The 11,808-nt window shown below is 42.6% G+C and overlaps 1 protein-coding gene across 3 annotated transcripts in view; it reads right to left on the bottom strand.

Moving 5' to 3' along the window:
- Positions 1 to 5,641: 5,641 nt before the first annotated feature.
- The window catches only part of LOC114255235, a 248,212-nt gene continuing 242,045 nt past the window's right edge, over positions 5,642 to 11,808 (bottom strand). For all 3 annotated transcript variants that reach the window (XM_036292153.1, XM_036292154.1, XM_036292152.1), the window contains one exon: positions 5,642 to 9,779. In XM_036292153.1, the coding sequence (XP_036148046.1) occupies positions 8,125 to 9,615 (1,491 nt within the window). In that variant the 5' untranslated portion in view covers positions 9,616 to 9,779 and the 3' untranslated portion in view covers positions 5,642 to 8,124. The remainder of the gene's footprint in view (positions 9,780 to 11,808) is intronic.

Raw genomic sequence — 11,808 nt, 5'->3', positions numbered from 1 at the left:
ATCGCGAGGTATGTTTTAATTAAATATCACCAAAGATTCTCACGTATATTATTTCCTCGAAAATGTATATTTTATAATGTTGTTTATAACGCTATATCCCAAGTTGTAAAAAATTTCGATTAAAATGTTAACTTTCGAACTTATTAATAAGTTTTGGCACTGTATCGATACTTCCATTTCCAATATCAGCCGCGCTCTGTAGCTGGTTCTTTCTCTTTTTTCCTTTTTCATGCTGATGTCGATACCAAATATTGATACGGAATATCGCAGCAGCCCTATCCGTGTTCGTGTCGCAAAAGGTAGCCCGCAATCTCGTCCAAGGTGCCGCAAGGCAACTCCGTTCGCGATTTAGCTATTACCCAAAGATCCAATTTCGCCTTTTTCCACCCGTTTCATGCCCCTTGTCGTCGCAGGGGGCGCGATGGCAATCTCCCGATACCCCGACCTACCCTTCGCGAGACGCGCGAGCCGAGGATCGTAGGGCGTAGAGCGTTCAAGCACCTCCGGACAATTCGCTGTCCGGCGCGAGTGAAGAACAAGCGAGTCGATGGATCCGCAAACGAATCCGCCTATCTTTCGTGCGGCGATCAAGCACAGCTGCGCCACGCCGGGATCCCCGGAACTTTGGGCGTTCGTGCAACCGCATGCGAATGTGTCGTGTAACGCGATTATCTCGGATAGAACGAGGGGTGGTTTACACGTGTGGCCGCGAGACGTGGAAGTATGTATCGGGTTAACAATGTTGAGAAGCGATGGCGAGAGAACAGGAAGGAGAGAGAAAGAGAGAGAGAGAGAGAGAGAGAGAGAGAGAGAGAGAGAGAAGGCGAATTGCAGACACCGCAATCTGATTCGTACGCTGAAGCGCACGCGATAAGAAACGAGAAGCGCACTGTGTTAACTTCCCAGTTAAACATTCCGCTCGTCAGGATGCCAAATTTATCCGGCGCGGTTGTCTGAAACAGTGCATCCGCAGACGTGGTATACTCGGAGAAAAAAAGTCACGCCAGCAACTAGAAATTCGAGAACAATTAGCGCCGTAGCTATGCATTATAAAGTTGCAATAGGAACAACAAAATAAATTATACGAAAACTGAGAAAAATGTAGCAACCATCCGTCGGATAACTACAGAAAAATAGTAACACGATATATAGGCAAGGGAAAAAATTGAGCCGGCTTCAAAATTCAACTTCCGTTCCTTCGTTCTTACTTAGGATTACTCTTTAAATTACAATCAGTGAAAATCAATAAAATCAGTAAAAATACACTGATTTTCAGATTTATATTGCAATTATCATATAATATTTCTATGAAGTCTATATAATGCAGTCCAGTCATTATTTCACTATCATTAATAATACTTTTTTTATTTACTTCATACGGCAAGTAACAAATAATCAAGTTATAGTTGACAGAACTATTTTCGTTTTTTCTCAGACTCTCGGTTTTGTGCATCTAAACTTCTAGATGCAACTTGTCACCATCTCCTTTCCCGGGGAAAAAGGCGCAATTTAGAAAAAGGAAGAAATGTGACGGTTGAAGTTTTTCCAAGCACACCACATTCGCAATTGTCAATTCAAGACTGTCGAAATCATGACTGACACGACGCGATTCGACAATGAATTCGACTGGATTGTCCTGGAGGAATTCTGCTCCGTCTTATTAGGAGCGTGTTGACGGACCCGAGGCATTTACATCAACGTGGATGGTACACATCGCCGGCGATATATCCGGAAGCCAGCGCAGTCTCTATAATTTATGTGGAACAAACCCCGGCCATGGGTTTATGGGGGTCGTACGACGGCGGATAAGGAACGGGCGAGATATCTCCGGGCCTTAATATGATCGGCGACGCCCTTAATCCCGCAACCCCCGTTGCCCGTCCTCCGCGAGCGGCAAGCTTGCTCTAGAATGAGGACGAAATGGTAGAATCGCGGGAAGCTCTCATAAAGGCAGATGCGGACACGTGCCTTACATACTAAAGCCCGATCCTACGCCAAAGCCGTCGTACTGCACGTTCGTGGCTACACATAGAGTGTTCCGGAATATTCGCGTCCACCAGACACGGATTTCACGATGACTTTGGGGGGGGGGGGAGAAGGGGACGAGGGGGGAGGGGGGGTTAGTCTTTTGTACGGGAAACATTTAAGTAATCCCGGTCCCGTTTGTTACTTGATATTTCGCTGGCTCTGCCTCTCCGCAACAATTGGATAGACGTTACGTAACCGCCACCGCGTTACTACAGTCTGCCACTTAACGCGGGACTCAATGAAATCGGAATCGTCGCAGAGACGGTGTTACAGACCGCGTCGGCATGCGAATTGAATTTCCGAAAATTCCTGCGAAAACACGTCGCCCCGACAAGCCGCGTCCGTCGCGTCGGACGGACGATAACTCTGGGATTCCTACGCGCGTCGGGATTCCGTCGCCGTGGTTGTATTGTCCGCGCCGGACAATGCGCCGGCTGATTGCGAAGCGGCCGGGCGAAAACTTGACCCGAAAATAAACCCGAACCGCTCGAACGCCCCGGTCGACCACTGTCAAACGCAGTCACTCACGAACACGGGGAGAAAGAGAAACGCGGACATGCGGCACTCCTGCCCAGTACTCTGGGTGTCTGCGGGCAACTGAATCTACCCTCGCACATACGCGGGTATCAAGCGATGTCTTATCAATAAGCATCAAGCATACCGATTTTCAGTTCACTTCTGAAATTTAATCGAAAATTAAATTCCAACTTCAATTGGAAAACACGTTAAATGTACGCGTCACGTTTCAAAGTGTTACCAAAAATTTAGACATTTGTCGGATTGTACTGTTAAGTTTAAATATCTCTGAAAAATTTGAACGTAATTTTCTTATTAGTTTGGAAATTATTGAATTTTCTGTTTACTCTTGATCTACGGTCTTTCGTACATCTTATGGCTAGCTGAAAGCTTTCGCGAAACATTTCTAGTGTTATTATTATAAATAATAAACCAAAACAAATATATTACACATTGAAGAATACAACAGATTACATAGAGATCATATATAATAGTTTCATTGCCACCATAACCTGTTTTTAATTGCGGTTTCAGTAAAACTGTAACTCAATTTCTTACGAACGTAATCGTAAGCTACGAATTTTGCGACCAATTTATGAATACGCTTAAAATTGCAGCATAATAAATTTCCGTAATTAGTTATTATAGAGTTAATATATTTTTAACTTTACATGCGAAATTCCAGCATGCACAACGTAAATAAACGGATACTTTCTAAGTCCAATGTGGAGCGTCAGTTGTCCCAGATTCATTCAACGCTCAATACAAAAATGTTGCGGTGTATATGTCGTCAATTAAAAATTTTTTATCGATAAAAAAAGCGACTTCTCTGAAGGACGTCCGACTACAGAATGGACGCCCCATAAAACGATTCTTTGATCCGAGCCACCACCGGTCGATACTGTCGTGTCGATCCTGTCGCTGTCGCGCGCGGGAAAGCCAGACATCGACACAGGGTAGAAAAAGTGCGGCTTGCGTCGCGACGGCGACGGCAAGTCACGACATGATTTGCGAAAAAGAACGCACCCACGTTCCCCCCTCTCTCTCTCTCTCTCGAATTGCTTACAAACCGTGCGGGGCACCACGACCATTCGGGATTTCAGCGCGTTTCCGCGTGCTTCGCGAATTTTATTGCATCGTCCCACGTGTCCCGCGTGTATACCGCTGTCTGGAACGCCACAAGTTATCACTGTAACGAAATGCACGCGACAACGCAATAACGCGAGCGCGCGTCGCGCGAAAATCTCGGCTAGCATTCGCTAAAAGAGGCTGCTTCCGTCTCTATATCCGCTAATGGATTTCTTGGGAGAGACGGGAAAACGAATGGGCGCGCGACGGTAGAGAATACACCGCCGGCGTAAAAGTCCAGTAACATAAAACACAACGACGGCGGCTATTCTCAGACAGCCATTCCCGCGCAAACCGCGTAAAAACGCGCACAGCGGCCGTATCGAATATTACCGCTCGATATCCGCCGCGGGAGAGAGAAACTGACGCGGGATAAGCGGCGAGCTTAGTTTTCCCTTTTCCCGTATCATAATGCACGCGGACTTGCTCTTCCGCTCGATTATAAATACGAAAATGGAGGCGTGCGTGAAAACTCGTTGCTCGTTACTCGCGGATGACTTGGCCCGGCCCGAACGAGACGGTTGCAACGAGACGGTTTATATTCTTCGCGAGCGCGATGGAAGCTCGTGCTATGGTATCTTGTAAACGGAAAAAGAAGCGCTGAGGTGGATAAAGAAAACTACGCGGAGAGGCGAACGAAAATTATACTTGTATGATACAATGACCCGCGAAGAATTTGCCACGTGAAATTTATATGAACACTTCCGAAAGATAAAAATACCGTTGCAAATCTCTTCTTAAAGTAGAAACTAAAGTACATTACTGTTGTTTAATTATATTATATTTTGTAATTGAAAATAATGATTTCAATATTTTAGTTTACGCGGAATAAATATCAAAACTATGTAGAAAAGTTAACTTAATAATTTAAAATTGCACTAATAAAACATTGTCAAACGCAGTTTTACACGAAATTTTTACTAGATTAATAATTAATAATTAATTTCAAAAAAAGAATTTAGTTTATGTAATACATAGAACTCTTTTAAATTTATTATTTTATGGTTGCTTTTTGGATCCGCCACTTGAAATTGGTTTTGTATAGTAATCTATTTGCCTTCCTATCCTATTTTGTTTCTTATTCGTACATTTGTTTTCTTCGTTTTTCTTTTCGTTTCCAATAAACGCGCGCACACGTTAAAGGAAAATAAATTTCTATCGCGAATGATACACTCTTTTAGGACGTCGTTAAAGGATGTAGTGGATCTTTCCCTATATATGTAACATGTGATTCGCGCGCCATAAACAGGTGAGCGATAATTCTTTATGGCAAAGTTACTTCGAAACTTATTAACTGCAATGATAGACTCAACATACAAAATATAATTTTTTCGAGATCGATATATTACATGTGTTAATCTACTGCATTATGACATTATTTTTACAAAAAAACATGATAAATTCGGGTTATACAAATTAAATTTATATGAAATGAAAACATACAGAGACTTTAACCCAGCAGTAATTTCTTTTCCTTGACCATTAAATATGCTCGGAAATATGTTTCTTCTTTTTTGTTCATTGTTAGCATACCTTACAACTTTAAATAAAATATAATATTGAAAGTATACATACATATAATTATTAAATAAAAAGTATATAAAATATTTCCTGTATTTTGAGTTCATCACTTTTTAAATAATGACCATTAATAATAATCGTTAATAAAATAACATTTTCATTAATGTAGTAATATAGTTCATGAAAAAAAAAAAATTAAGCCATATATAGAATATATAATTATATTATTGAATACATAAACGTACAACATAAAAGAATCACTTTTAAACCTTAAAATCAACATATGGCTGAATTTATTTTTTATGGACTACGTTACTATGTTAATGGAAATATGCCATCCAATTTAAAAAAAAATGATATAATCTCGAAATCTCGTAAAATAATAAGCATGAAAAAAATGCCGCTTTTATATTTGCCTCTTCAAAACGAATAAAGTTCCCTTCTGATATTTTTTGTATTTCGTTAAAAACAACAGAGATAATCTAAAATTATAAATGATCAAGTTACATGGAACACTTCTGCATATAATTATTTCATCCATATTTCACGCGTTTTATATTGCATGGAATCGATATCACATTGGCCGCGTTTGGTTTGGCGCTCACCAGCGCTGTGAGCACCATTTCATTCTTGTTATTTATCAGCTATTAAACAAGGACAAATAATTACAAGCGTCGCGAGCGCCAAAACGCAACCATTGTACAATGTTAATTAAAAAAATATTCACTTCGCAAAGTTTACAATTCACCGGAATAATTGGAAATAAAACCATCTATGCAAACCACAAGGCAGCCGACTGCCATAGCGGAGGCTATAAACTGTTACGACCCCCGTGCTGTATCCTGTAACAAGCTTATCTGCGAGGAAGGATATAGTTTTGATATAGAACTTGACCGTAACCGCGTAAGCAGAAAAGTACTTCTGCACATGTTTTCATAACGGCATTTATCGCAATATTTCATAAAGCGCGGAATATCCTAAGCGCTTTTTTTCTCCGGTTCGCGGATGTTTCCACACGAAAGAATCCCGTGGTCCAATGCTACGTTAACAACCGCGTTCCATACATTTGCCGTTCAAAATTTTTTTAACAGGATCCATTTGCGAGCTTGCCGTTGAAATTAATAACTCGCGGCCGCACGCGCACGTGCATCAACGAGCGTGAATCAACGAGGTTGTTGTTCAATTAGTTACTCGCTACTCGGTAAAGTAAAAAAACGTTACGTCCAATCCTCGTATCAATCTTTCGTAAAACTTTTTCCTGTTACGGAATAAAGTTTTTTTCTTTTTTTACACGAAAGACTTCACAAAGTGTGATCCCGAATCAAATTCGCTACAAGTACGTCCCGTAAACAACCAAATATAAGACACGAGCCTTCAGCCTTTCTTTACGTTAGATCACAGGAAAATTGGTAGCTTCCCTGGGTAATGCGACTTCGCGTATCTTCCATGTTGCCATTCGTCCTCAACAAACACGATCGTGCACGAAGCGAAAACGGATTGGTCTGTCCGGCGCGGTCCGTCATTCTTTTCTACCTATTTTCCTTAAACCCACCAGGTCCGCCCTCCATCCGCTGGTCGCATTGTAATTCCGACCGAACAGTTTCGCTAGTGGCAAGTCCCTACGTGCCCAGCATGTCAAATTCGACACATAAAACTGCCGTGGAGACACTAACCGTTCCGGCTTAACGTATCGCCGGCACGTGTCACCGTTCCCCGTCGTCTTTCGCTGTTGTCCCCGTCGTCTTCGTTGCCGTGCTGGCCGTCGCCTATTGTCGTACTGCGGCTATTACTATGGCAAACGCGAGGACGACCGTAAATAATTGGTATCGGATGCTCATTAGCTAAATCACCCGCCGTTATCGCCGAGTCGGCTCACGAACGCTGTAGCGCGACGATAAAATACATTGGGTGCAATATAGAATGTCTCGAGAGAAATAAATACAGCTTTCGCGAGCACATATGGTGGTATACGTTGTCAGTTATTTCTCCTCGCGTTGTCCCCCTGACATTTTTCTTAATATTATCATCGTGAATCTTACAGATTGAAGAAAACGCGTCGAAACATTCATGAGTTAAAAAAGTATTAAGTTTTAAAGGACTCCCTCGTAATCTCCAACCGAGCGAACTCGAAGATAATGAAGATATGAGAAATTCAAGAAATGATGATAAATATAAGACTCTCGTCTCCAATTCTTGAAGAAGAAAAATCGTCTAGGTGTTTGCTCAGGTATCTGTTGCCGGCAGAAAGTGCATTGCGTTTAGAGCATAGAGCACTATATACAAGGATAAATGGCACGTTTTATTAACGGACGGTAAACGAAAAAAGAAATAGCGCGGAAAGTTTATTGGCAGCGACTCTCTTCGTTCTCGAATGTTCCATCACGAATCGTTATCGAGCGTTCGTTAGGCATCACTTTTAATTAGTTGTCGTCAGGAAAGTGAATTTAATTGAATTTGAATCGACGGACACAATTATTCGACGTGTTACGTGTCAGACAATAATAAATTTGCTGTTTAACCTTTTCACCGCGATAAGCGACCGATATCAGAAACTACTTCTGAAAGTTGTACTTAAAGTTCAATTGTTTTATGTCTGAATGCATAATGTCTTCTTCCTCTTATTCCACGACGTGAAATTTAATTTAGAGTAACGAGCTTTAAACTGAATTCAAGGAATTGGCAAATTTGTTGTACGAAAAGCTACATTATTGTCCGTAATAAATTATAATAAAGATACAAGTTTTAAAATGTATAATATAAATAAATATTAGACGTAACAACTTTCGAATAAACTCTCGTGTTTCGTTGGCGCCAAAACCCCGACGAATTTTGTTGCATGCGATTAATTCGGCATGCCAAAAGTTACAGTGAAATTTCTATTGCGTAAAGTTTCTACGATGTAGAATGCATTTTTACGTTGAAATACACATTTCATGCAGAGAACGTACACGAATTATTTTTAAACGAAAAGCGGGGCAAGCGTTCTTGTAAAAAGCATACGTGAAAGTAAAACGCGAGACTTGTCGTAAAAATTGTGTGACACATCAAATACAGTGGTGGAAACTCACAATTAAAGTACAACAGTATTCCAGCGACGAAGACGAAGATGACGACCAGGAGTACCAACAGGAGCAGCAGTATCGTTGGCCTGCACCAAGGACTTCTTATTACCTCGGTCTGCCTGCTGTCCTTGGAACGTTTCTGATCGACCACCGCGGACTCCCCGCTAACGTTCACCACGACGCCCTTGTAAGTATACTGAGGCCCCTTCTTGTCCGCCAGGAAACCATGATCGTCCTCGGGATCCGAATAAACCCCGTAAGCCTCAAAATTATTCTTCCTGTATCCGTTCATCTTCTCCGCGCCAGTCTCTTCCTGATCCTGATGCTTTCTGACATACGCGCCGGAGGAAGACGAGCCCAGCTCGCCGATTTTTAAGGTCTGATCGTACGACTTGTCTTGGTATCTGGACGTCGAGGTACTCTCATACTTGGCCCTCTCGTAGCTCTTCGAGCTCGTCAGCTCGTACTTGGACTCGTAGCCCTTAGCGCCGCACTCGTACGACTGCTCGTCGTACTTGGGCTCATAGGTGGGCCTAGACTCATAGGTCGGCTCATAGGACTTGCTGCTCTCATACCTGGGTAATGTGCCATACATCTTGCTGACCGAGTGGTACTTGCTCTCATACTGTCTGGCTGGTGGCTCCTGCTGTCCGGCGCAGGTACCCAGATCGTAAGCGGAATCGTGAGTCTTCACGCCCGACTCGTAACCCTTGGAGGCAGCCGGCTCATAGATCTTGCCCGGATGGTGATGGTGAAGGTGGTCCTTCTTCGGTTCCAGTTTTAGCGTCTCCTCGGCGTAGCGCGACGCATACTCGTAATCAGTCAAGTCGCGCGAGTACCGCCTGCTGGGATCCTGGAGATCCGGATAAGCCCTGCTAAGCTTTTGCGCGTCGTTTCGATCGTAAGGCGCGTCCAGGTCTGATTCCTGGTAGGTGCGCTGATCCACGCGGCGATCGGCGCCGTATCTTAACCCGTCTTCCGGGTAAATCCTATTATCGTATCTCTCGAGGTTCTCTCGATCGAAGCCGACGCCGCCCTTACGATCATAGTTCCGGTATCCCCTCGACTGATCGTGGTAGGCCCCTTCGTAAGCCGGTGCCACCGAGGCGGATGACTGGGGGTCCTGATAGGACTTGATCTCTTGGTACTCCAGGTAACGGGAGGACCTTCGCTCGTTACCATAGTCCATCGAGCCCTCGACCACGTTAGGCAGTTTGCTGCTCAAATTCTCACCGGTTCCCGCGGACAGCGCCTGACAGGTCTCCGCATGCTCGACCAAATTCGGCAGCCGGGACAACGAGCTACCTGGCGTGTTCTCCGTCAGGTCGAGCTTGAGGCCGTTGCTGTTGGTCCTGCGCATTTTCGAGGATTCGCATGATCGTTCCGCGGGGATGACCCGTGGACGATAGCGTCGACGACGACAGCGGTGATCGGAGTCTGTTGCGCTGGTTAGTTAGGAGTTCATTTTTGTGTTAGTAGCGGATTCAAAGCGTCGCGGGGTTAGTAGGTGAATTATTACTACACCTGGAAGCAAAGAGAGAAAAGGAGGTGAGTATGATGGTTAGTATTAGTATAATTAGTATAGTTAATAAAATTTATATTTCTACAATTTTATGCAATGGTAAGAGTTTTGGAAAGTTGTCATAAATTAATAAGTTAATATATTATTTAATAAATACTCTAAAAACAATTTGGAACGCGGATATGTCATCTTATCCTAATGTAATCATAAATATTAATTTTTATGTAATAAGTCACTTGATATTAATTGATTCATAATCTTCAGTACGAAGCGATTCACTTGATATTAGACGGTTCAATTTGCTTCTAAATTTTTAATAGCAGTAGATCTAGTGGCTGGCACGCGCACGCGAGTATTTATTAGTGCTTCGCTATCGACGCAAGTATCTCACGATACAATATTCGGAGAAGGGGAGCAAGAGGTAGTGATAGTCTGTAAGCGCTTCTCTAGACTGCGATTGCCCTCCGCATGCTTGGTAGCTCACGAATGCCCGCTATAGCCAATGATGACGATAATACTCGATCGTGCGTGACCGAAATGCAGCTGCATCGCAGTCAATGATAATGCGGCCGTCGAATGCATATCGGAGTTCCCGGAAAATTGAAGTTGCTTAAGCACAATAAATAGACAATGGCATCGTTGAGCAAACAATTTCTTTCGAATAAAGATTCGCTTCTTGTTGCAATTTCAGTTTCTCCCCCTTTCCCTTTACTCCAGAACTGTTCGCAAAAATAATTTCATACGTTGCTTCTACACTTCCGATGTTTCCTCAAGCTCGATATGAAACGGTAATAATATAAGCTGGCCACATATGATCGCGCAAAAGTCACGCAACTTACGTGTGTTCTAAATGACTTTGTTTAAGTAAATTGAACTCTCGCTAATTTTAATGAAAGCATTACGTTTTTATTATAAGCTTCTTTATTTCAATTTTTTATTTTTTTCTATTTCTTTATTTTAAAAGATTATACGATATCTGCAGTATTTCTTACAAAAATTTTTATAATACTACATAATAATTACAAGACTATACAATGACAGTATTTTTCATGATGCTCAATAGGAAGACAGTGAGATTACTGTTGTTTAATAAAAGTTTATATTTCAAATTCGAGCGAATTTCGCATTTAACGCAAATTTAATCACTCTCTCTCTCTCTCTCTCTCTCTCTCTCTCTCTCTCTCTCTCTCTCTCTCTTCCTCTCCCTATTTCTCAACGAGTTTTTGAAGTACAGCTACATTCCCCAGAAAAGTACTTCGGGGGAAGGGAAGAGTCATTCAATAGAATTCCGATTTTAATTTGTTGAATAGGCCGGCATGGCGCCGTCAAATCGACGCCGGATCGATAAATCACATTATTGAGCTAAGTCTTTCGATTACAGTCATATAATACCGCCCGCCCGACTCTCCGTTCTCATTGTCAGTCGACAGGACGTATTCGCGATTAACGCCCACGGCGGATCGATCGATAATTAATTAAACGCGATTGCGGAGGAACGACAAACGTCCCGGAAGTTTCTACGAGAATACCGACAAGAATACCATCGTCTCCACCCGTCTCCGCCCGTAGTTGCGGACTTCCTTTGGAGGAGTGTTGCACAAACCTACCAGCTGCGACGACGTTTGCCTTACATTGTCATATTGCATTCGAAATGGTCTGATACTGCTTTTAATCCTTAATGAACGACCCGGTATTACGACGTAACTTTAATCGAATAAAGTTTCGATCGTCGTGAGCGCCGATTTGCAGGAATTATCGGGGCTTACGGGAGACGAAAATCTCATAGAAAGACACGACCGCAAGATAAACCAACTGCGACGCATCTCACATTGCGTTCAAATTATTATTTGATATCCGCGAGATATAAAAGAGATAAACGATATTGTGATCCGCGCGTTTATTTCGCACGTTAATTCGAAACGAACGAGCAATCTGTGATTTGTAACAACCAGAGCATTTTACCATACTTTACGTTAAAATAAATACGCGCAATATCGTCGTAATCGCAACTCCGTTATCGGCAATTATTTC

Source organism: Monomorium pharaonis, chromosome 9, assembly GCF_013373865.1.
Source record: "Monomorium pharaonis isolate MP-MQ-018 chromosome 9, ASM1337386v2, whole genome shotgun sequence".
In the NCBI taxonomy this organism is placed as follows: domain Eukaryota; kingdom Metazoa; phylum Arthropoda; class Insecta; order Hymenoptera; family Formicidae; genus Monomorium; species Monomorium pharaonis.
Note: the sequence above shows the minus strand (reverse complement) of the source record. Positions and strands in the feature narration are given on the sequence as shown.